Here is a 22,173-nt window from a genome sequence, read left to right as displayed (position 1 = left end):
AATATTAATATAGATTACTTGCCTAATAAAAATACTAGCAATCCTGATTTCTTAAGTAGCAGGTATAACAAAATAAAAAGGGGTTACAAGCACTTGCAAAATGGGATCGAAATTAAAACGTGTCACAGCAAATTAGATGCATGTTGTCCAAAATAGATTTAATTCAATAAGCATAATGTCTTGTACTGATTCTTCATCAGCAACAATCAGGATGACAATTTTAAGCTGCATTAGCAGCACGCTCTAGAAAGGGACACAAATGCTGAATTAACAAAAACTAAAGCATCAATCAGCAGTGTCCCATACACACTGCCCCCAACCATCCTGCCACAAGGCACGTGAAAGGCCTCTCCTGCTCCCCTCAGCACCGGTCTCAGCGGGCACTGTGCTTAGTCGCGTGCTCCACAGCTCAAGAAAGACAAGGGCCAAAGAAAACAGCTCAAGGAAATGCTCTAAAAACAGCTACAGACCTAAGTATGCAATCAAAATGCAAACACCCTCTAGACAACCAAAATTTTCAAAGAAGGTCCAGAAAGAAAGCAAGAAAGAATAAATAGAGAGAATGATTATCTTCCTGGGTCAGCATGAACAGGACAAGCATTAACAGGCTTCAGCTGCAGCTACAGAGACTTCAGATTAGATGTTAGGAGTAGGAGAGTACTGAAGTGTTAATGGTAAGAGGGACATGTGATAGGTATTCTACTTACTGTAAACTACAACTACAGCACTGCCTTACTGGGTGCTTTTAGGAACAGGCTGGAGAAATACCTGTCAGGTTGACAGAGACAAACAAATCTGCTTTCTTGTAAGAGGAATATCATCCAAGATCTTTTTATTATTTTCTATACTACAAGCTATATACATCCATTTGTATTCTATACATCCATTTGACATTTTTGCAAGTATTTGCTACTTCATTGTAGTGTATGTCAGTAAGATGAGAACTACTTTGCCTTAAGGAAACATAAGCCTATGGATCCTTTAAATAGGCATGTGTTTTTATGCAATTACCAGATGTTAGGCTTTCGTACCTAGGAATGTTGATAAAGAAGAAGAAAATGTACGTGTTCTGCAATACAAATGCGATAAAATAAAACTCTGGGAGGAAAGGCGGGGAAGGAGGGGATTGAACTAATGACTGCTTACTAATTTCTATTTTAAAATAATATGTTAACGCTTATCTCCCATAAAAAGAAAAAAACTTGTGAATTGATGATACTCTCTTGATCCATAGTTTTATAGAAGAAAGATGCCTACATTTTCTCTAAATTAGCAGATTACACCAAGAAATAGCCCTTGCAAAAGAAAGAACTGTAGCAGTCAAATACGGAATTAGACAGGTGGGTCTACTACTATTCTTTGTTTATCGCAACCACACGTATACTGAGTTAAAAAATGAAGCATGTTGAACATTTATCTACCAGAACAAATGAGCAAAATGTCAACTAGAAACATCCAGAAAAAGCTCTATGTGAAGAATGCCAAGAACAGGGCCTCATTTCAGAAATCTTCCCTTGAGTTGCAGACAGCTGTGTTCACCACTAAGCAACCTGAACTTACACATGACAACCTATAGTAAGGCAGCTGGAAAGAAAAAGCTTGTGTTTCTGATGTGTTGTTTAAGGTAGGTAATTAGAAACAATCTACATGTAGGAATAAATCAGTTTTTCCAGTAAGTTCCATAAAGGTGCCAATCTCTTATTTCAAGTGGAATTAAAGTGGAATTTCAAGTGCAACCTCTTCCCCCTCCCTGTTTGTACATGACTTTTTTCTTTTGTACAACATGGAAACACAAACTTTCCAGTTTATGTATCTGAAAAAGTTTTCCAATTGCGATTCACCATTTCTGCTGCTGACCTAAGACTTTCAAAACAGCTGGAGGATTTAGAGACATTGAAGCAAAAACACAACTGATACGAGGACTGTGGTAGGGACACACACAGTCAGAATCTTAAGCATGACACGAAGGACCACATTTTATCAGGTATTACATAATTATATCGCTTCAACAATAACAAAAAAAAAACAACCCTCAGCTGACTAACTACAAATTTAAAATTTTATGTGAAGAATTTGTATTAACTGATTCCTAGGAAAATACATGACCATAAATCACAACCTCAAAGGACTGTGTGAAGCAGCGTGTTCCCTTCATTATAACGCAGCTTTGAGAACTGCTACAAAACTTACAAAAATTACCCAAGATCTCCTTTCGGAATTGTGGAAATTCGAAGTTAACATCACCTGTCAGTCTGACACAAGAGAAGCAACAACATAACCTGAAACTACATTGCTAAACAATTTATAGTAAGAACAGGCATTCCAGCAAATTATTCCAAGTATCTACATTGGGAATTTAACACTTGGCAGCAACAGCTTAAATGTATAATCTGCTTGCAGACAAACTACAAAAATATCTATTTCAATATACTTTATTCCCCTTACGTACTCAAAATAGGAGATTTCGTTTTAAATCCTTAAACCAACTCTTAAACAACAACTTAGGTATTCTGCACACTTCAAACATTATGTACATGTTTGCTAATTTAAAGTGCACTGTGAGTTACAAACAATTTTACTCTCTCCTCTACCTTCGCACTCGTCATAACTATTCTCCTCAGCTGTTCCAAATTAATCCTTGCTCAAAGAAATACGGCAAGACACATCTTAAAAACAAATAAACAACAAGCAAAAAGCAAATAAACAAAGAACACCAGAAGGTGGCATCAGGCAGAATCAGAATTTCTACATGGAGCATATCCAAATATGACACAAACAAATTTGTATTTCTCAAGAACCTAATTCCATTTGAAGTACCATAAGCAAGTAGGTATTTCCTTCTATGAAGCTCTACAACAACCACGTTTCTCAGTACCTTGTTTGAAGTAATGCTTCCATGGGTGTGAGCCGATCCTGTAGCTGTCGGGACACAGCTGTTAGCAAGGATGCACAGGCTGTGCTACACCCTGCCAGATCTTCATCCTTTACGTAATTCAGCAATACAAAATACCAGTAGACAGATCCTGTATTAAAAGAGAATTTAATTTCAGGTGAGACATGATGTGAAAATTCTACTCAAAGAAAACTGCAAAGCAGAATCATGGCAAGTGATAAAGTAACTAACTGGTTACTGTATTAGTGAATCTTACAGTTACTAAAAAGATGCCCCGCCCCTTTTATTTATTTATTTATTTTTGTGAAAGAGGCTTTATCTAAGAATCATTCTGTAATTATTAGGCTCTACATGTACTCCAAACTCGTATAGAAGCTCATTATATTCATAGTTGAAGAAGGTTACCAGCAAAAAAATCACACCCATTTCATTACATCTTAATTGCTCCCCCAGGTTCCACTAAATACAATAATCTAAATGGTCATGACTCACTAAGATGAGAGTTCAGGGGTTCCAATCCCTTCAGAGCCAAGCCCCACTTTAGATGGAACTCTTCTCCCTTGTCCAGTATGCTTCTGTACAGCTCTGTCCTTATTCCATAGTTGTAGCAGACACTGTCTACCCTCTGTGCATTCCCACCCTCACCTCTGAGCCTCAGCATGTTAAAGGTTTACACACAAACTGGCTCTGGATCATAGTAGCTCAACATGCATTTTGGTGTGCAAAGTGATTTTCCTGCAACACCACCTGCAGATCCAACATCATCATAATATGAAAAATAAAAAGCAGGCCTCTGTACCCAAAGCACAATCTTTCTCCTATTCTAGCTGCCATTAAAGAGTCTTCAACAAGATGCTAAGGAGACTGTTACTGTCTAATTAAAATGAGAAAAGATTTCAATTTTGTTAAAAATTCTCTTTTGGTACAGAAGTAACACATGTGGATTGCCAGAGTTAGACATCCAGACTTAGCCAGACTCCTTGGAATAAATAATTTGATTTTCATAAATAATGCAGTCCTTAACTATCACTGAGGCCAACAGAAGCCATGGTTTAGGAACCCTGCTAAGCTACTTCTTGCTAAGCTATATAAGCCCTCCCAAAAAATGACTATTTGAGCAATGTATTAGGTTAATTTTCTTAAAATTCTTCCATTTACATAACTCATACTTTATACCATTTAAACCAGACTACTCCATCAAGTAGTTCTTGAACAATTATGTAACTGATGTTCCATAAAAAGGAACAACAAAACATGAAGAGTAAGAAATGAAGAGTAAGAAATGTTGTCATATTATATGGCAGCAAGAAATGTATACATACCACCCGTTGCAGCAGCAGGTAAGAGAGGCATATTGTCAAGTAAAGCTTTTAGAAGAACAGATCCAAATCCCTGCTGACTTGGGTCACACCTGCCATTGCTACAAAGAAGCAGATTAACATTTAAACATGTAAGAGTGAAATTCCAACAGAAGGTAAGTTCTTTGCAATGATATCCTATGACTTTTCTCAAGAGAAGTTGTGTCCCATTGCTTTTATTCTTTTGTGCTAATCAGAAACAACAACAAAAATACACAATTCTGACAGCATACAAAAACCCCAAATGTTTGCACAAAACAAATGCATAAATGAGTAATAATAATAAAAAAAACACTGACCTGATACATAGTGCAAGAAAACGTGCGCATTTGTGAGCTATGCTCCGCCCAGCCTCAAAGAAGCAAACACGAATAATATCAGAGACACATTTACGTGTTTTAGAAAGCAAGCTGTCATTGCCTTCCTTTGAGCTGTAAAAACAAGTTAGTATGGTTTAGACAATCATATAAACCTTTACTGACTGATTTTTAAAACAGACCTGATACTGAGTACATATTACCTGAGTAATAACTATATTTACTTAACAAGATTTTTTTTTTTTTTTTTTTTTTTTTTTTTTTTACCTGCCAGGTCCATTTGAATACACTCCTGCCAGCCAACAAAGTGTGTCTAACACAAGACTCTGGGCATGTTCTGTGGTCAGACCATCATCTGTCTTTTTGCAAAGAGTAGTGAGCAGCTTCTCATGGAACTCTGAGAACTGCAACATGGCACACCGCTGAACTCTATGGAAGAGGGGAAAAAATTCAGAAAGAAAATTATCCAATATGGCCACTCTCCCACTAAAGCGTCGCTCTAGCTCTTTGTCTAAAAAATAGCCAACAAAAGATGCCTAGACAGGAACAAAACTAGCACAGGCACATCCCTGCACAGTCCCCATCATCAGCTATTTTTGGCTGAGGTTACTGTATACCTAGCAACAGTCCATGAATTGTTTTTTCTCTTGTTAACTTGTCCAGTAATTTCTAAACTTTTGCAAATTTTCAGCATCTACAGCATTCTGGCAACCGTTTGCACGGATCTGCTTCCTACAGCACTAAGGGATTTGTTGCTATTTCATGCAAGACCTCTTCTCTTGTTTCACTGTTCTCCGATTTTCCAAAAAGCCTTTGGAGAGGGATTCTGTCAAACACTTGGTTCATCTAGTGGTTTGGAACACTAGATTTTCCTTTACAGAGGCCATATCAATTCTTCTTGTATTTTTCACTTGTCCGCTAATTTTATTTTTTAATCATAATTTTACACAGGAGAAACAGTAATGTCAACAGGCTTACCAGTATGCAGTTACCTGGAACCATTTTTAAGAACTGTACTCCTGTCCTCAGATACCAAGACATTCCCAAAGCAAGAGGTTCCACTACCATTAGTCATACAGCTACTTCATCTTGGATGGCTCTTGGACCTCTTGGGTGAATACAAACAGGTCCTGAGCACCACCACCGCTCACCTTGCCAATTTCTTTCCTAACTTCTTCCACAATTACTTCACCTTTCTTACAATCTTTTAAAGCGTGCCCCACGCAGGATCTCAGCATGGGAATTTCCATTGTTTCTTCCATGAACACTGATGCAGAGACTTCATTTAGCTTTCTAAATGATCCTTCCATATCTCACTCATAAACTGGCTTTGCAGGCCAAGTAATGATCTTCCTGCTCCTAATAATTACTAAAAGATCTTAGTTTTGCTTGCTTCTCATTCCTTAACCTCTTTTACCTGTTTTTTTTGGCTTGATTTTTTTTAAACATATATACTGCCAGAATTCTTGATCCCATTTGTGTTCTTCGCTGTAGGACCTTAACATTTAGAAGAATAACTTTATTTTTGCAAATAAATTTATAATTTTAAGACAAAAGGAAGAAGGATGGCTTTTCTAATAACCCTTTCAAAATAAGCAGGCTTTATGTTTTCAACATTCCTCAGCAGTCTTAGGTCTGTAAGGACTTCATTTTCTTAGGTGCACCTAACAGTTCCTTTTCAACAGACTTGCTCAATTTATGTAGTACCCCTTTTGTGTAATAGCCATCACTGTGGAGGATTTTTTGACCCTTGCTGCACCACCAGTGTTCCTCCAAGCACACTGGAGCTGCTATTACCAAAAGATTAGATCCTTTGAACCAGAGCCTCCAAGCCATTCAGGACAATGTCATGGGATGCATCCCCTCTTTAAAGTTCATTAAGCATCTTCTCCATGAAAGTGTCATCAGCTGTGTCCAAAAATACGGCCTGTTTTATGCCTTAATGAGACATTTCTCCAAACAATATAGAGTAACTGAAGGCTGTCACCATTTTTTTTATTTCCTGTCCTTGCTGCCTCTCTGACCCTCTTAAAACCATTACAGTCAGCGACACCCGTTTGCATGACAGTTGGCAATACTGATTGAACACTATTATTACTGTTTAGGCCTGCAGTACCAATCCACAGTGACTTTTAACTAGCTCTATGAGTAACAATTTGCTAATTGGCAGAGAGGTTGTGGAGTCTCCTTCTCTGGAGATCTTCAAAACCCGCTTGGATGCAGTCCTGTGCCACGTGCTTTAGGTGTCCCTGCGTATGCAGGGGGGTTGGACTAGATGATCTCTAGAGGTCCCTTCCAACCCTAAGCATTCTATGATTCTATGATTCTATGATTTCTCCAAACAATATAGAGTAACTGAAGGCTGTCACCATTTTTTTTATTTCCTGTCCTTGCTGCCTCTCTGACCCTCTTAAAACCATTACAGTCAGTGACACCCGTTTGCATGACAGTTGGCAATACTGATTGAACACTATTATTACTGTTTAGGTCTGCAGTACCAATCCACAGTGACTTTTAACTAGCTCTATGAGTAACAATTTGCTAATTGGATCTGATTTTAAGTATTGTACTTCCTGTTGGCTTATTTTTTACGGCACATGTGGAAATAAAACATAAGACTTTCCTGAAAATAAAATTTAAAAGGCTAAATCATTTATCTATTTTAAAAGAAAATTGGTGTTACTTGCATTACTTGCTTACTCTTTTTAAAGTCAGGTAAATACATCATTCTGCATACAGTTTCCTAAATGAACGATCAACCATCTGTTATTCTAACACAACTTGCACAGCGCAGTGCACTAGAACTAACCTCACACATTTTTCCATATAAACTGAACTTATGAAATGACTATCTGAGACAGTGGTTTGTTGTGAAGTATTTTATGAGTAGAGAACTAGAAGACACCTACTAACCTTTCCTTTGAAATAGAAGTTTTTTTAAATCTTCTAATAGTCACGGAGACTTCTTGAAGTAAGTCACAGCCTCTAAGATTATCTGATTTTCTTGAAGAATTACTGGCTTCAATTTTACTGGATGGCTTTTCCTGATGTTTAGGGAGAGAGTGGATTTTAGGAATCATGGCATTTTTGACTGAGTTACTTTTACACCTTTTTAAGGCAGAAGTGCATACGATTCAATAAAATCTCTCACTCTGAGCACAGTGGTATTGACTGTTTGCTAGCAACAAAATAGAGCAAAAGGTCAAAAAATTAAGCTTAAAAATTATATCTTAGAGCATCAGAGAAGATAGACTTAGAATCTTATAAAATGGACTACTTTGTTTTAATAAAAGAACACTGAATTCAACAATGTTCTGCAACTTATTTTCTAACAATTCTAATAATTTCCATAAGACATCCATCATTCACTCAACTACAATGATCAAAAGTACTAAATATGTATAGTGTATATGTGTATATATATATGGGTATATACGTATGTGTATGTATATACACACATGTACATCTACACACACTCCTCTTATTAGGATTGATAGCAGCTACTGGACACAGTCATGGAAATTTCAAAAACAAATGCTCGGACTATGAAAGTGGAAGAAAACACCTTTTCAACTACAGTTCCACAGGAGAAACAGCTTAAAGATGTTGATTCTTGAGGGTATTATCACAGTGTCAACGCTTAAAAAGAGAAAAAAACCACCAAAACACTAATATAAAGAATTTTAAATCTCTGAACAATTGTTTTGTTTTCGGTTCAGATACATCAGTTCTGCACCTTTCACGCAATTGTCTTTCTTGGCTAGTCAGTACCTTGCCTGCTGCAACTTTTGCCAACAAGGACGCAAGTGAATGGCCCTTGTTACTCTGAGGTTTTAGTGATGGTATTCTAACCACTGGCCTCATTCCACCATTGCAGATTTCTTCTGTTCCTCTGTCATTCACTGCCTTAACATGAATTAGGAAGGAACGGTACTTGCCACCAGCCATGCCTTGAAAGAGAAAAAAAGAGGGGGGCGCAGGGAGAAAAAAAAAGATAGGGAAGAACCTGTTAAATTTACTAGGTCAAAGCTGAAGCATATTTTAAGTTTGCACATGTAATTTACAAGCAGAATTCAAATACATTCTTATAGTATTTTAGCATGGGTTTGAAATGTTATCTCATGCAACAAAATGTGCCAATATGAAAATAAATGCAAACCAATGGCTGCCCACAGAAATATGAGGTACACTCAAGTCTCGTATACTTCACCTGACATAAACTGCTTTACCTTTAACAAGCTTTGGACTTGTTAGCGTCAACATTCCTGCGTGTCCTGAGAGATCAAGTCCAGTTGCCAGCCATACTGGTCCACAAAGTATATCTTCTTTATGCTCCTCTAGAAATGGACACAACCTAAGACCTTTAAAAAAAGCAAAAACCACAGTAAAATAGAACTGAATTATCTCAAAGTCACAAAATTATATCATTTGCAAAGGTGAAAAATACATCATGTCAAACACCAAAGTTGAAAAATACACCACGTCAATCAGTAACTACACCCTAAATCTCACTGTTATTTTAGGTTTACTTTTGATGCATTTTTCAGTGTATAAGTAATTCACTACTTTCAAAGCATTTTCCATTATATAATATGGATAGGGTGCAATAGCATGTATGCTGAACGGCTCATTAGAGTCACAAAAATTTACAGCTAATAAAATGATAAACAAATATATTTTGAGCTACATTGGTTCTGAAGCAAGCTTTTATTTGATTTCATTAGCAAGAGTTGAAATGCCAATGATCTGAAAATTACCGTGGAAGAGATTAAGTTTTTAAAGTAATTAACAGACCAAATTCACTAAATTCATTCCATGTTTTCAGTGCAGAATGTCACATGTGCCTGGAACATGATAAATCAACTTAAACTGTTATTGTTTCTTTGAAAACTTACATATTTATTATTTAGCTGACCATTTCTATTTTTTCACTACAACATTTCTAAACAGAATTATATCCAAGAACTCATATTTTTTGTGGTTTTTTAATTATTATTATTAAAACAATTTTTGGTGGAAAAGCATGCTTTGAATCTCGATGGATCTTTACATGAAGACATCAATATAATTAGCAGAAAGGAGTGAGATCATTCTATAAGATAAAAGACAACAGGCAAGAGCAAGAGCAGAGCAAGACTGCTGACTGCAAACAGGTAAGTCAGAGTGATTAATTCTCACTACTAACATTCCTAGGAGAGTAAGGTAAGTGAGCAAAGAGCAAGAGACAAGAGTGAGAAAAGGTAGGTAAGAGAAGCAAAAGCCTGAAGTAACCCCCAAAAAAACAAACATCAGACACAAGCAAGACCAAAAACATGAAATGGTAGTCTCAGTAGCACAGAATTAAAAAAATAATAATAATAAAAAAGTGTAGAAGAACTTGATATAATAATTTTTTAAAACATGCCAGCAGAAGAAAAAAAATGCCAAAACAGTAACAATGAGGGCTAAACATTAAAAAGAAGACACCTGTGCTATACTGAAATTTGACTCTCTGCCTCTTCCTCAGCGTGCAAAATCTTCTCCCTCCAGTGCTTTTTCTTTTACCTCCCCTTTGATTCCTCCCTTCCTACACCCTTTGCAACACATTTATTTAGATAAACCTGATCAAACAAAAGACAGTGCAAAACCAGGACTGCTAAAAGGCCAAGCAAAACAATATTATTTTCTGGAATTCATTTACAGCCTGTAGCTATGTTCACAGATCCAATTTGATTGCCTTTCAAAGTCTCTTTACCAGGTTTTGAGGAACAGTGATGGGGTACTAAAAGATGTTATAAAAAAAACATACAGGAAGTCTGACATTGCTGTAGGTTAACATGACAGGTTATGAAGGCTTTATTGGATGTTCATTATTTTGTAGAGATTGCTGCTGTAGCCTGAGAAAAAGACAGGGAGGCAAAGAAAAATATCATAACTAGCTATGGAAAAACAAGCAAAATGCTGCTGGAATGAGAGAATGCAACTTTAAATTTGAAAGGTGCTATACCAGTCTACTCTATTTCCAAATTCTAAAAAAAATACTCTCTATTTATAAACACCAAAAAAATTATTTGCTTTCAACTCATACACTAAGCAGACCACTGACAGGAGCAGCACACTGAATAGGGTTGAGAAAAGAGTCTCTTTTAAATGACTGAGAAATATTTACACAGAGATTCCACTTTGTAATTAAAAAAATAAATCAAAAATGCAAATTCATATTTAAAAATAAGTGGTATAACCAGATAAATTAAACTTACATTGTGGTTCCTCTATATCCATATACTGCATTTCTTCACTGAATTCAACCAGTGCTGGCTTTCCATTTCTCTCCATTTCAATATTATGAGCTGGAGATAAAGGAAACGTGATCTGTCTATCTACTGCTGCTTCTGGAGAATAAAAATATTAGCAAAAATTTCATAAACATTGCTCAAGTTTCATGAAAAACAGAAGCAGTAGTTTTCACAGCAAATTTATCAGCTCTCTGCACAATGCTCTTGAAAACACTATTTTTACTATAAAAGCCACATATCTGCAAAGACCTGTTTCATGAAGTCTGCAATTGAAGTTGCAGCAAATAGTTACCTAAAGAAAAAAAAAAAGTCTAAAGGTAACCTGCAAACAGCTTGCTTTATTTTTATGTTGCCCAAGTAGCTTCTCCTAATAATCACTCTTAAGTAATTAAATTCTAGTATTAAAAGTTTGATATTTTAAACAAAAAATAATTGAAGTGTTGATGCTAAGTATCAGACAATATTTTGATAATAGCTAAGTACAGCTCCTTTTTTCATTTAAACGATTCTCATGAATCACAGATGAAGAGGACATGCAGGCAATGAACAAGAGGCACACAGAATGAATTAATGGCAGATCAAAAAGTTCTAAACTAAAAGAGTTATGCCTCGGGCCTTCTCCTTATTACGTACCACACATTTAACGAGTCCCAGGCCTCTTCTCATACAAATGATGACAGAACAAATTCTCCCTACTGGTCATGTTTAGGTTTCACTAAATTAAGATTTCACTTTGTTTCACTCCTCCCATATGGAAGGAGAGGAAAGAAAGCTGACTGAACCTCTCACTGAAGATTTCATATATGTTCAAGAATCACCGAACAACCCTGAATATTGCTTTTTCCTGGGGTCTGGGCATTTTGGTTAACATCCAGGCACAGACCTAAGTTAAATAGTTTTGCCCTGGCTTATTTGGACGTGCTTAGCCCTATTACATTCCCTCAGTAGGGCATGGAGAAAAGGGAAACGTCACGGCAAGTGCCCATGCATACCCCTCATCTCCAGGCTTTCTCCACCCTATCCACTACCTTGGGAAGAAAGGACTTACATTTACCAAACTTACACTTACAGTTCAAGTAATGAACTGAAATGTTGCCTCGGGAAGAGCTGTCAGGTCTGATAATCAGTACACTGTGCTTGAAACACTTGCAGAAAGCTCTAACCAAGTATTTCACAGCCAAATCAACTGTCTTCAAAACATTAGCAAATCACAGAAATTTCACTCTCAGCACTAGGTGAAACATTAAGGAAAAGAGTTGAGCAGTTCTTCTGTTTTGTCTCACCGTCAAAGACTTTCACATTAATTTCAACATCTGCAGATCCAGGATCAAACGTATTTATTGAACAGAATGCATGTTAAGTTAATGCTGAACGCAAAGCAGAGTCTGTTCAGAAGAACAAGGATTAATCAGCCTACTTTTTGCTTTAAGAAGACAAACTGCTCCTATGTGTTAAAGTTCCTATTTACTTCAAATATTACACACAGGAGGAAACTGCAAGAACATCTCTTGACCACTGTCCTGCAGTCACAGATAGCACTTCTGCTAAAGCTGTTAAGTCCTGCATCCTAGGAGAGCACACTTCCTCTAAGAAATACTGGAGAAAATACTCCACTATGCTACTTTCTTTTTTTCTGTGGACAAACACCAATTTATAATATTGCTTTAAAGAAAATAGTTCCAGCACACTTTTTCTCTTGCTAATATTGGGGAATATTGCAGTGTGGGAAGGAGAAGTTCTATGAAAATGTCAAAGGTTTCTGGTTTGTATAAAATTTACAGAATTACAGAATGGTTGAGGTTGGAAGGCACCTCTAGAGATCAGCTAGTCCAACCCCCCTGCTCCAGCAGGGACACCTAGAGCACATGGCACAGGGTGGCATCCAGGTGGGTTTGGAAGATCTCCAGAGAAGGAAACTCCACAACCTCTCTGGGCAGCCTGTGCCAGGGCTCTGTCACCCCCACAGTGAAGAAGTTCTTCCTCATAAGGAGGTGGAACTTCCTGTGTTTCAACTTGCACCCGTTACCCCTTGTCCTGTCACTGGCCACCATGGAGAAGAGCCCGGCCTCATCCTCCCTACAATCACCCCTCAGGTACTTGAACATGTTGATCAAATCTCCTTTCAGCCTTCTCCAGACTAAACAGGCCCAGCTCGCTTAGTTTTTCCTCGTATTACAAATGCTCCAGTCCCTTAATCATCTTTGTGGCTCTCTGCTGGACCCTCTCTAGAAGCTCCATGTCCCTCTTGTACTGGGGAGCCCAGAACTGCATCCAATACTCCTGGTGCAGCCTCACCAGAGCTGAGGAGAGGGGCAGGATCTTGTTATCAACCAGAGCTCCCAAATCGCCCTCCACAGAGCTGCTTTCCAGCAGGTCAACCCCTAATCTGTACTAGTGCCTGAGGTTATTCCTCCCCAGGTGCAGGATCCTGCACTTGTCCTTGTTGGACCTCATGAAGTTCCTCTCTGCCCAACTCTCCATCCTGTCGAGGTCTCTCTGAATGGCAGCACAGCCCTCAGGAGTGTTGGCCACTCCTCCCAGTTTGGTGTCATCTGCAAACTTGCTGAGGGTGCCCTCTGTGCCCTCATCCAGTCATTGCTGAACAAGTCGAAGAGCATCAGGCCCAGTACTGACCCTTGCGGGACACCACAGGCCTCCAACCAGACTCAGCCCCATTTATCACCACCCTCTGGGCTCTGCCATCCAGTCAGTCCTCAATCCACTTCACAGTCCAAAAAATTCATGAATTTGAAACTGTTTATCCAGTTTGTTTCCCCAAATTACCCTCAAATGTGTTAAGTGAAAACAGAACATGATGCTGAAAAATACAAGAACAAACAGAAGTAAATGCAAACTAAAAATATTTAAATAATTTCAATCAGTTCTAATAGACACCACAGAGAATAATGAGTTTAAGAAAAAAAGTCCTCAAGGATATCTGCAGTCTTTTCTTACCATTGACTTTCCCTAAGCCTGGAGCTTTATTTTTCAGTAAAGTCACTTGAATCTGGGGAATGTTTGTGATGTTTGAATTCAAAACAAATTTGAAGTCCACGTGTCCAACCATACAGGCTTTTGGTAAAACCAGTTCAAAAACATGCTCATCCCAGCTGTTGCTGTCAGGGAAAAAGAAAACAAAGTTACAGTGTTAAGAGCAAATTCAGAACAAGCAGGCAGCACTACCCAGTGCAATCTTCATCTATGCACACTTTCTTTAATAAAAAAAGAAAAAAAATGTGTTAGTTGACATCCACACGAATTTCTGAAGTAAAAGTCTTTTAAACTGTAATCACGTTCATTTTGTGAGGAACACTTTAAAAGCCAATTGATAAGAGAGGACAAAACAACATTTGGATACAAGCAACGGTGAAAAATCCCACGTGATTGCCTATTACCTGCATTACAGTATTGCTTCCATATTACTTTAAAAAACGGTTTCTTTTCTAGAAAAAGTGAATTTAAAAGTTCACTATAAAAAAAGAATATTCCAATCATTGAACTGTATAAAAAGCACCATAGCAATTGCTTTGCAATCTCTTTAGTTGGCCTTTGCTCTGATAGTGTCAAAAAAAAAGTCACTTTAGTAGTAGAACAGCCACATCCAGGAGGCTCAAAACACTAATTTCAAATAAAAAAAATTTAATACATTTGATAACTTATACAGGATTAGAAGTGCTTCTTACCAGGTGCACACTCAGAAGCCTGTGCTGAGCAAAATGGGTGCAGCTTTCTTTTAATGAGTCATATTTTCCTTTTGAAGCCAACTGTGTTTTTTTACTGAAAGTGTAAACTTGAGATAATAAGTACTCCTCAGTGATCGGTTTCATATTTTGATACTCTAAGGTTTGCAAAAATAGTTCAAACCCAAGGGAAAAAAAAAAAAAAAAACAATTCAAATAAAACTAATCATGCGCCAAGTCACACCGGAATCTGTTTTTAAAGTAACCTCACTTCTGGATCCTATCAATCTACTAGCAAGATTTTTTAAAATGAGGTAACTTTGATAGTTTGGGATTATTTAAATGTAAAACGAGTACATTAAGAATTTCAGTCTGCTGCCATAAATACTGTGAAATTAATAGATAAAAAAGATAAAAAGAGAAATATTTCTCTCATCCAAAACACAGAATGGTATTTTAAATCAAGTAAGGGTACACACCAAGCACTGTCAGAAAAAAATTAAATAGACTAAGCTTTGACACAAATGCATTTAATTCTTACAGTGATATCAGTGATATTCTCAAAGGTCATATCTCTCTCAGGCATATGCATAACATTTACGACAGACTTTAGGTGCATATAAAAGGCTTAATGTCTCCTGTCTATAAGCAAACTATTAGGCCTACTTGTTCAACAGATGGAAGTGACTTTTCAGAAGTCATCTATTTACAAGGACATAGTGTTCCATTTTAAAAAGCAACATGTGTCACATTTCTCATATATTCGTGTCTCCTACCTGTCTGTGCATATACACATACATATTATTAAATATCACTTTCTAGCATAGCAAAGTTAAAATGGGTTATCTTGCTTATTTAATTTTGTTAAATTTTGCCTATTTAATAATATATCATAAAACCAAAAAGTGAACTTAAAAGGAATTGCTACAACAAAATGGTAGAGAACATATTGCTAAAATAAATTTTATCTGAAAGTTATTTGGATTGCAATTACCTGCCTTTCAATTCTATCCCTAATCTCATGAAATGTATGTAAGACCTTCTTTGGAAAGATATCTGAAACTGAAACAGAAGCATTTCCTTCCAGAGAAGGAAAATGTTTCTAACACATTCCTATGCATTACATTAAATAATCATGGGGAGGCCTGTGGAGAAATGCTAAGATGTTGGATAATTAATCCAGCTCTTTTCTGATGCAGTAAACAAGGTTGGTCATTCAAACTCATCCTGCGTACTGTGAAAGTTTAGAATTAACTGCGAAGCTTAAGAATTATGCCATTTTCCATTCAACTTCTTACAAAGCAACAACTTCAATTTTATGGCCTCTGTTTCTGCCTCAGCAGCCCTAGATGCAAAGATAACTCTGATAAGGATGGAAGAGTTCAGGAGCTTCGCTGTAGTGATGACAAATGGCAATCTGTCCAGCAACAGGACCAGCAAGGTACCAAGATGTTATAAGGGCAGTACAGTTAACGTTATAGCAGACACTACTAGACAAAGGGAAAATTACAATCCAAGAAGCTTGAAAAGACTTTGGAACGCAGGTACTCCTATTTAAACATACACACACATACAGCAATAAATGTTTTAGTATGTGTGCATGTATATAAACCACATATATATAAAATAAATTGCATACGTATCATATATTTACACACATGCAAAAGCCCGCACACACACATACTTGGCCATCTAGGTTTATGTATAAGCCACACGATTTTGCTTAAGTCTCTACATTTATATACAATCCAATAGAAGTTTTGAAGTGCAGCACCTTCTTTCCAGAACAAAGGCACTGAAAGATGGGCACAAGAGATGTCCTCATGGTTTTAATTTAAGAAGAGACAGTGAATAATTTTCAGCTAAAAGTGCAATAAGACATAAAACATAACGAAAATTTATCCTCGACTCCAAAGTTAGACTGTTAGCAAATAAGACTAAAATTGTATTAGAATCGATAATGATCTTTCTCTGTTTCATAGAATACTTAAAAGAGGGAGAGGCTTGGTGGCTGTCGTTTTTTAATCTCTGGATGCTCCTGCAAAGGTCATACAATAAGAAAGTTCAAAGGAGCAAACCTGCTGAAGTTTTAAGTAGCATTCTGCTCACACCATTCAGGATAGATGCTGAACGCACTAGATAATCAATAATTACTCCTGGAGATTACTTTGCGTGGCACCACCTCCTTTCCATTAGGCTCACATAGAGTATTTTATTTATGCGACGCAAAACCACAAGATGCAGGTTGCTTTTAAAAGCAATAACGCACTGCCAGCTTTTATCCCGGCTGGAGTATTCGAGTTAGGGCACGTTCGGCCCGGGTTAAGGGTCAACGCCGGCATGCCCGCAGCTTCCAGACTCCTTTTCCCACCTGCAATGTTTCAGGGCTGGTCCACCCCACCCGCACAAGGGAGTTTCCACTTGTTTAAACATCATCATCTTTTTGCATATGGTTTCTAGCTTCCCGAGCATCCTTCGCCTATTTCGTTGCTTGCCAAATGGACACTCAGATTCTGCACCGCTCTTCTTGGCTTCAGTCAGGATCCTGCACTGAGCTTTTGGATGAGCAGGATGGGTGGACGGCCCGATCCAAAAGACATACAGCACCTTATTGCGTATTTCCCCTAACAAAACACCCTACGCAACTTGTATCTATACTTTGTTTCTTCAAAGCCTTTTCAGGAAAACTACACAAAACTGCACACATTGGTTTTAAGTAATTCTTCAGGGAGATGGCAACACTTGTGTTTTAGTCTAAGATCTCAAAAGAATTTCAAGCTCTTACATCAAATGTATAAAACTAAGTTACATTTACATAGTACCAGTGCAGCTCATTTCACTGAGAACAGTGTCTAAACATTAGGACACCTCATGCTCCAAATTGACTCAAGTAATTATCTCATACATGACTTTATTTCTCCAGTTATATAAGAAAATGACAGTGTTTGTCATGTGAAAGTACACAACTTCAAAACAGTTTTTTCCAATTTGTTTCAAGATCTGCCATGTCAATTTCATGAACAGTAATGCTAATACTAATTAGCATCTTTGCAAGTACACATTCTTAAACCTACCCATGAGATGAAAACAATTAAAGCACATGGATATCATCAGCATGCCAGCTCCACAGACAGGTCAAACAATGCATACACAGTCCATTTTGCACCAATAACCTACTTACCTGTCTGTCTGCAGCTTCCAAGTGCGAGTATGCTGAGCTGCGTCCCCGTGGTGCTGCTGGTGCAAATGCTGAGGATGTCGCCTCTGCTGCTGCTCTTGCTGGACTTCCACCCAACACGGGGGCACAGTGGCTGAAAACCGTGGAGTTAAGGTCTCAAAACGGGTTAGTTCCACCAGGGATGTCAGCGTTTCAAGGGAAAACGGTTGGTCCACCAACAGATCAACTCCTGAATAGTTGCAGAACATACACATTTACTACATAGACTTCTTTTCCAGAACATCCTACAAACCTTCTGAAGCATATCCAAATTGTAAGTAAAACTGCACATTTTATGAAGTTTATTAAACAGGAGAAAAACAAAATAAAACAAAAAAACACAGCCTTGAAGTCAGCATTCTTTGAAAACAACTCATCTGGAGCAAGTTTTCCAAGTACTGAGAACTTCAAGTATGTTGTCATCAGGAAAAAGAAGTCTATAGTCATCTGTACTTCTACAATATAAATCTGATTAAAACATTTCTGTTCAAACATCCATTGACTCATATAAGAAAATCTAAAAGTTTTATACTCCGAGAAAACAAATGCATGTTATTGCTATACAACTTAACCAATCGTTATAAGATGTTGTAAACATTGTATTATCACCTGCACATCCATGTAGACTTGTTTCATGGTGGATTACTAGAATGTTTTGGAAGGCTCCCAATTTAGCTTAAAAAAGGGATAAGAGGAAATTTAAAAAGTACAACATGTCATATATATCACACTTAAAAGACAGTGAGCCTACAAAACCGCTTCAGATACTTTGTCCTCATACTCAAGTGCTAGCCCAGAGAAAAAAGTTCATGGGTATTAATCAAAAAAAAAATGTTGAAAATCAAAATAGGGAGACAAATGGCCAAACACAGATTACAAAGGAACTCTAAAAATAACCAGATTTCCTCAGACACACACACACAAAAAGGAAATTTTAGGAAAAATTAGATACGTACAATGTTAATTTTCTGGATTTTCTTAAAAATGCATTTCAGAGAAATTTTTTTTTCATTCTTGAAATACTATGATTTTTCACAAAAAGTTGGCTGCCTAACTGCTACTGTCACTGCCTCAGTAAAAAATACACGTTACATGTGCACAACAACAAAAGAAGAAAACAAACCAACTGCTAAGTCTGAACCTAGAGACTGCCACACGAAGCAATACTGCTTGAAATTAGGATAAGAGACTGAAACCAGAACAACAGCAAGATGAGAGAAAAATCCACTCTAACTGCAAGCACAGATTTCAACTTTTCAATCTAGGAGGCCAAAGTGTCAGCCTGAGAAATTTAATTTTTAATCACAGAACAAATGCCTGTTTTTTTTTTTGTTTTTTTTTTTGTTTTTTTTTTATCCCCCACTTTCAAATGTGATTCTCACCAGCTAGGTGACACTGCAATAAGATTCAAGGTTACAGTTCAACAGCAGGTTTTTTTTTTCCTCTTTATTCTCCCCACCCCACCAAAAAGAGAAAAAAAGTTCAGAGCATTCAGAGTAACAAACTGCCATGAGGCATCAACACCTTAAACTGCACAAAAAAAATGAATGAACTTTCCAGTGCTGTCAGAACGGCTTAGCTTCTTTTGCAAAACCACCTGATTTTTGTTACGTTGTAATAGGAAGCAACAACAAACTGAAGTTCTACTAGAAAAGGTGAAAATAGGCTTTAAGGCGGCTACGAAAAATCAGCATTGTTTTTAATGTTGCTTCTAAAGAAAGCACCTTTTACACCACTGTTTTGCATTTAAAAATCTCCTTTCCTCAAAAGGAAATAATGATTTTAACCCAGTCAAGACTTAGGACTTGGTGTGGTTACCTTATTTCCTTCCGGAACAATTACAACACAGCCAAGATGATCCTTCAGGTAGGTCAAAGTAGCCCTCTGACTGGATGAGGCTGCAACCTGCTGATAAACTGCCATGCAGACAGCCCATCTACTGAAAAAAAATCTATGTTCTGGATATTCAGATCCTCTCCAGAGATTTTAATGCTTTATTTGCCATAAGCTAAAGAAGAAAACTGCAGACTTCTTTCCTTACATATATGCCTCCGCTAAAATAATTATGACTCAAATCTTCCCTCGGGCTTTATAAGCAAAATGAAGTTCACTGGCAATTTTTAGTGACAAATCACTGAAAACAAAGTACCTTTGATGAGGACAGAGAAAGGAGGAGAGAGGCTCTCCCAACGCTCCCTGCTTTCCCCTGCAAGCCGGAGCAGCCCCTCACTGCCCACAAGGAAGGGCCCCCTGAGACTTGTCCCCTTACTCTGCCCAACGGAGCCACGAGTCTTAAAAAGGCAGGAGGTAACAAGACTGGCACACAAGAACGGCAGAAAAGACCTAAATAAGATGTTTCGGCTTAAAATGGAAATCACACAACTAGAAGCAGTTGTTTCTTTCCATCCAAGGGCAGACAACCTCCCAGGAGAACAGGCATGGAAGCAACAGCACAATGTGAACAAGGCTCAAGTCAAATAAAACTACTATAATCAAAAAATCCAAGAGTTCTTATTATAAGCTTAAATTAACATGGCTTCTTAAAGTATAGACAGCATCAATTCCATTCTTTGCAAAAACACTTATTGACCATATGTGTTTAGTTTTAAGAAGCAGATCTCTAAAGCTTCCACATGAAGCTTTAAGGCAATTTCAGATATTGAACGTACAATTTTAATTGCAAATACAGAGCTCGAGCCTATTTGAATTGTGAGAGATATTCAGCTCTTGCAAAATCACATATTTTTCCCGTTTGCCTGACTTACAGTAACATGCAGAGATTAGAAAAACAGTCAGATATACAAAAGCTTTGTGAGATTTAGAAACTGATAAAACATGATGCTCATTCATAATGAGTGATGAACACAGAACAACTACAGAACTCAAATTACAGCTATAAATACAACAAAGTTCCAAATATTATTAAATAACTCAATTTTTTTTTTACTTCCAAAACTTCCAAAAGTTAGAAGTAAAAACAATAACAATAAAAAAGCTGTTAGATACATTTAAACATGTACAATTTACCTGTAATGCCGGGACTAGAAGGGTTAGATAAGGGCTTGGTGCCTTCAGATGACTGTTCAACACCTTTGGAAAGGGATCCATCTACAAGTATATCAGCTTCATCTATGTCATCACAGGTTCCTCCAATCTGAAGGAAATGAAGTTCTCCACCTAAATTCATGACAGACATCAGAAGAAGCAAGTTCAGACACATATAGTCAAACACAACTCACAAGACAGCCTTCCAGTCGAAGTACAGCACACTTAAAGCAATAACTATGCAAGACCTGCAGGAGATTGGATTATACATGAACCGTTACTTTGCCTTGTTACTACCTTTTTTTTCCACGATGAATGCAAATCCAAGAACTAGAAAAAAAGCTAATTGCAGTTGTGAGTGGCATAAAATGGAAAAAAATATATAAGTATATATAGGAAGTGGCGATAATTCAAGTAACTAACGAAACAAATCCCAATAGAAAGCCTAAATCATAATGATTATGACACTTCACATAATCCAGATTGCCAAAGACAGAAAGTCTTCTACCATATTATTTTTATATATGGAAAAAAAAATCCTAGGGAAGGTTTCCTGTAACTTTTCTGATAATTGGTTATTGAAAGTCCTTTCATCACACCAGTACGGTACTTTGCAAGCTATTCAACTGATCTGAGGCAAACTCGAGAAGATAAATTTAATGAAAATCCAAAACAGAAGTATAATCACCAGGTACACTAGCAGTAGATCCAAAGGTTAGAAGGAAAAGGTTTCTAAAGTAAATAATACTTATTAAATGAGTTCCGCTGAGATCAAACAGCTCACAAGGGAGTAATTTTCTTGAACAAAGAAAGAAGGACATGTTGGGAAACACAGATCTTGATAGCCACATTTGGTAGGAAGCCAAACCTCCATTTGTTTGCTGTTTTGGTTAACGCTCAAAGATCATAACAATCTCCATGATCTGAAACTGAGAACCTCCTGCCTGAAAAAGGAGGAAACACACCTAACAAAATGGAATAGATCATTGGGAACTCAAGAGAAGTTTGCTCCTGCAGGGCAGAGCACACTGGTAGTTAGCAGGAACAAACCAAAAATCTGCCTTCCTGTTTTACCCCATACTAGGAGAGGAAGGAGGAGTTATAATCCTTGGGCTCATGACAGACTCTAGCACTTACGCACACCTAGAGACATACTCAGACATGGTCACTAGGACGAGCTGCTCCATCACCTTTCCAGGGACGGAGGTGAGACTGACCAGCCTGTAGTTTCCCAGGTCCTCCCTCTTGTCCTTTTGGAAGACTGGAGCGACATTGGCTTTCTTCCAGTCCTCCGGCACCTTCCCCACTCTCCATGACCTCTTGAACATGATGGAGACTGGCTGAGCAATGGCCCCTGCCTGTTCCCTCAGCACTCTTGGGTGCAACCC

The 22,173-nt window shown here is 37.6% G+C and overlaps 1 protein-coding gene across 3 annotated transcripts in view; it reads right to left on the bottom strand.

The window, feature by feature from the left end:
- Positions 1-22,173, bottom strand: part of BIRC6 (baculoviral IAP repeat containing 6) — a 172,290-nt gene that overhangs the window by 115,465 nt on the left and 34,652 nt on the right. For 2 of the 3 annotated variants that reach the window (XM_088524188.1, XM_088524189.1), the window contains exons 11-21: positions 20,768-20,917; positions 17,705-17,930; positions 13,799-13,959; positions 10,808-10,897; positions 8,798-8,929; positions 8,340-8,518; positions 7,482-7,612; positions 4,836-4,997; positions 4,551-4,682; positions 4,216-4,313; positions 2,876-3,023 (exon numbers count right to left, since the gene is read on the bottom strand). In XM_088524188.1, coding sequence (XP_088380314.1) covers positions 2,876-3,023; positions 4,216-4,313; positions 4,551-4,682; positions 4,836-4,997; positions 7,482-7,612; positions 8,340-8,518; positions 8,798-8,929; positions 10,808-10,897; positions 13,799-13,959; positions 17,705-17,930; positions 20,768-20,917 — 1,609 coding nt within the window. Of the gene's footprint in view, positions 1-2,875; positions 3,024-4,215; positions 4,314-4,550; positions 4,683-4,835; positions 4,998-7,481; positions 7,613-8,339; positions 8,519-8,797; positions 8,930-10,807; positions 10,940-13,798; positions 13,960-17,704; positions 17,931-20,767; positions 20,918-22,173 lie in introns of all 3 variants that reach the window. The other variant, XM_088524187.1, reaches the window with a different exon arrangement.

Source organism: Tinamus guttatus, unplaced genomic scaffold, assembly GCF_059628265.1.
Source record: "Tinamus guttatus ecotype Peru unplaced genomic scaffold, ASM5962826v1 Tinamus_guttatus_pri_ptg000208l, whole genome shotgun sequence".
NCBI lineage: Eukaryota > Metazoa > Chordata > Aves > Tinamiformes > Tinamidae > Tinamus > Tinamus guttatus.
This window is presented reverse-complemented; position numbering and strand designations above follow the sequence as displayed.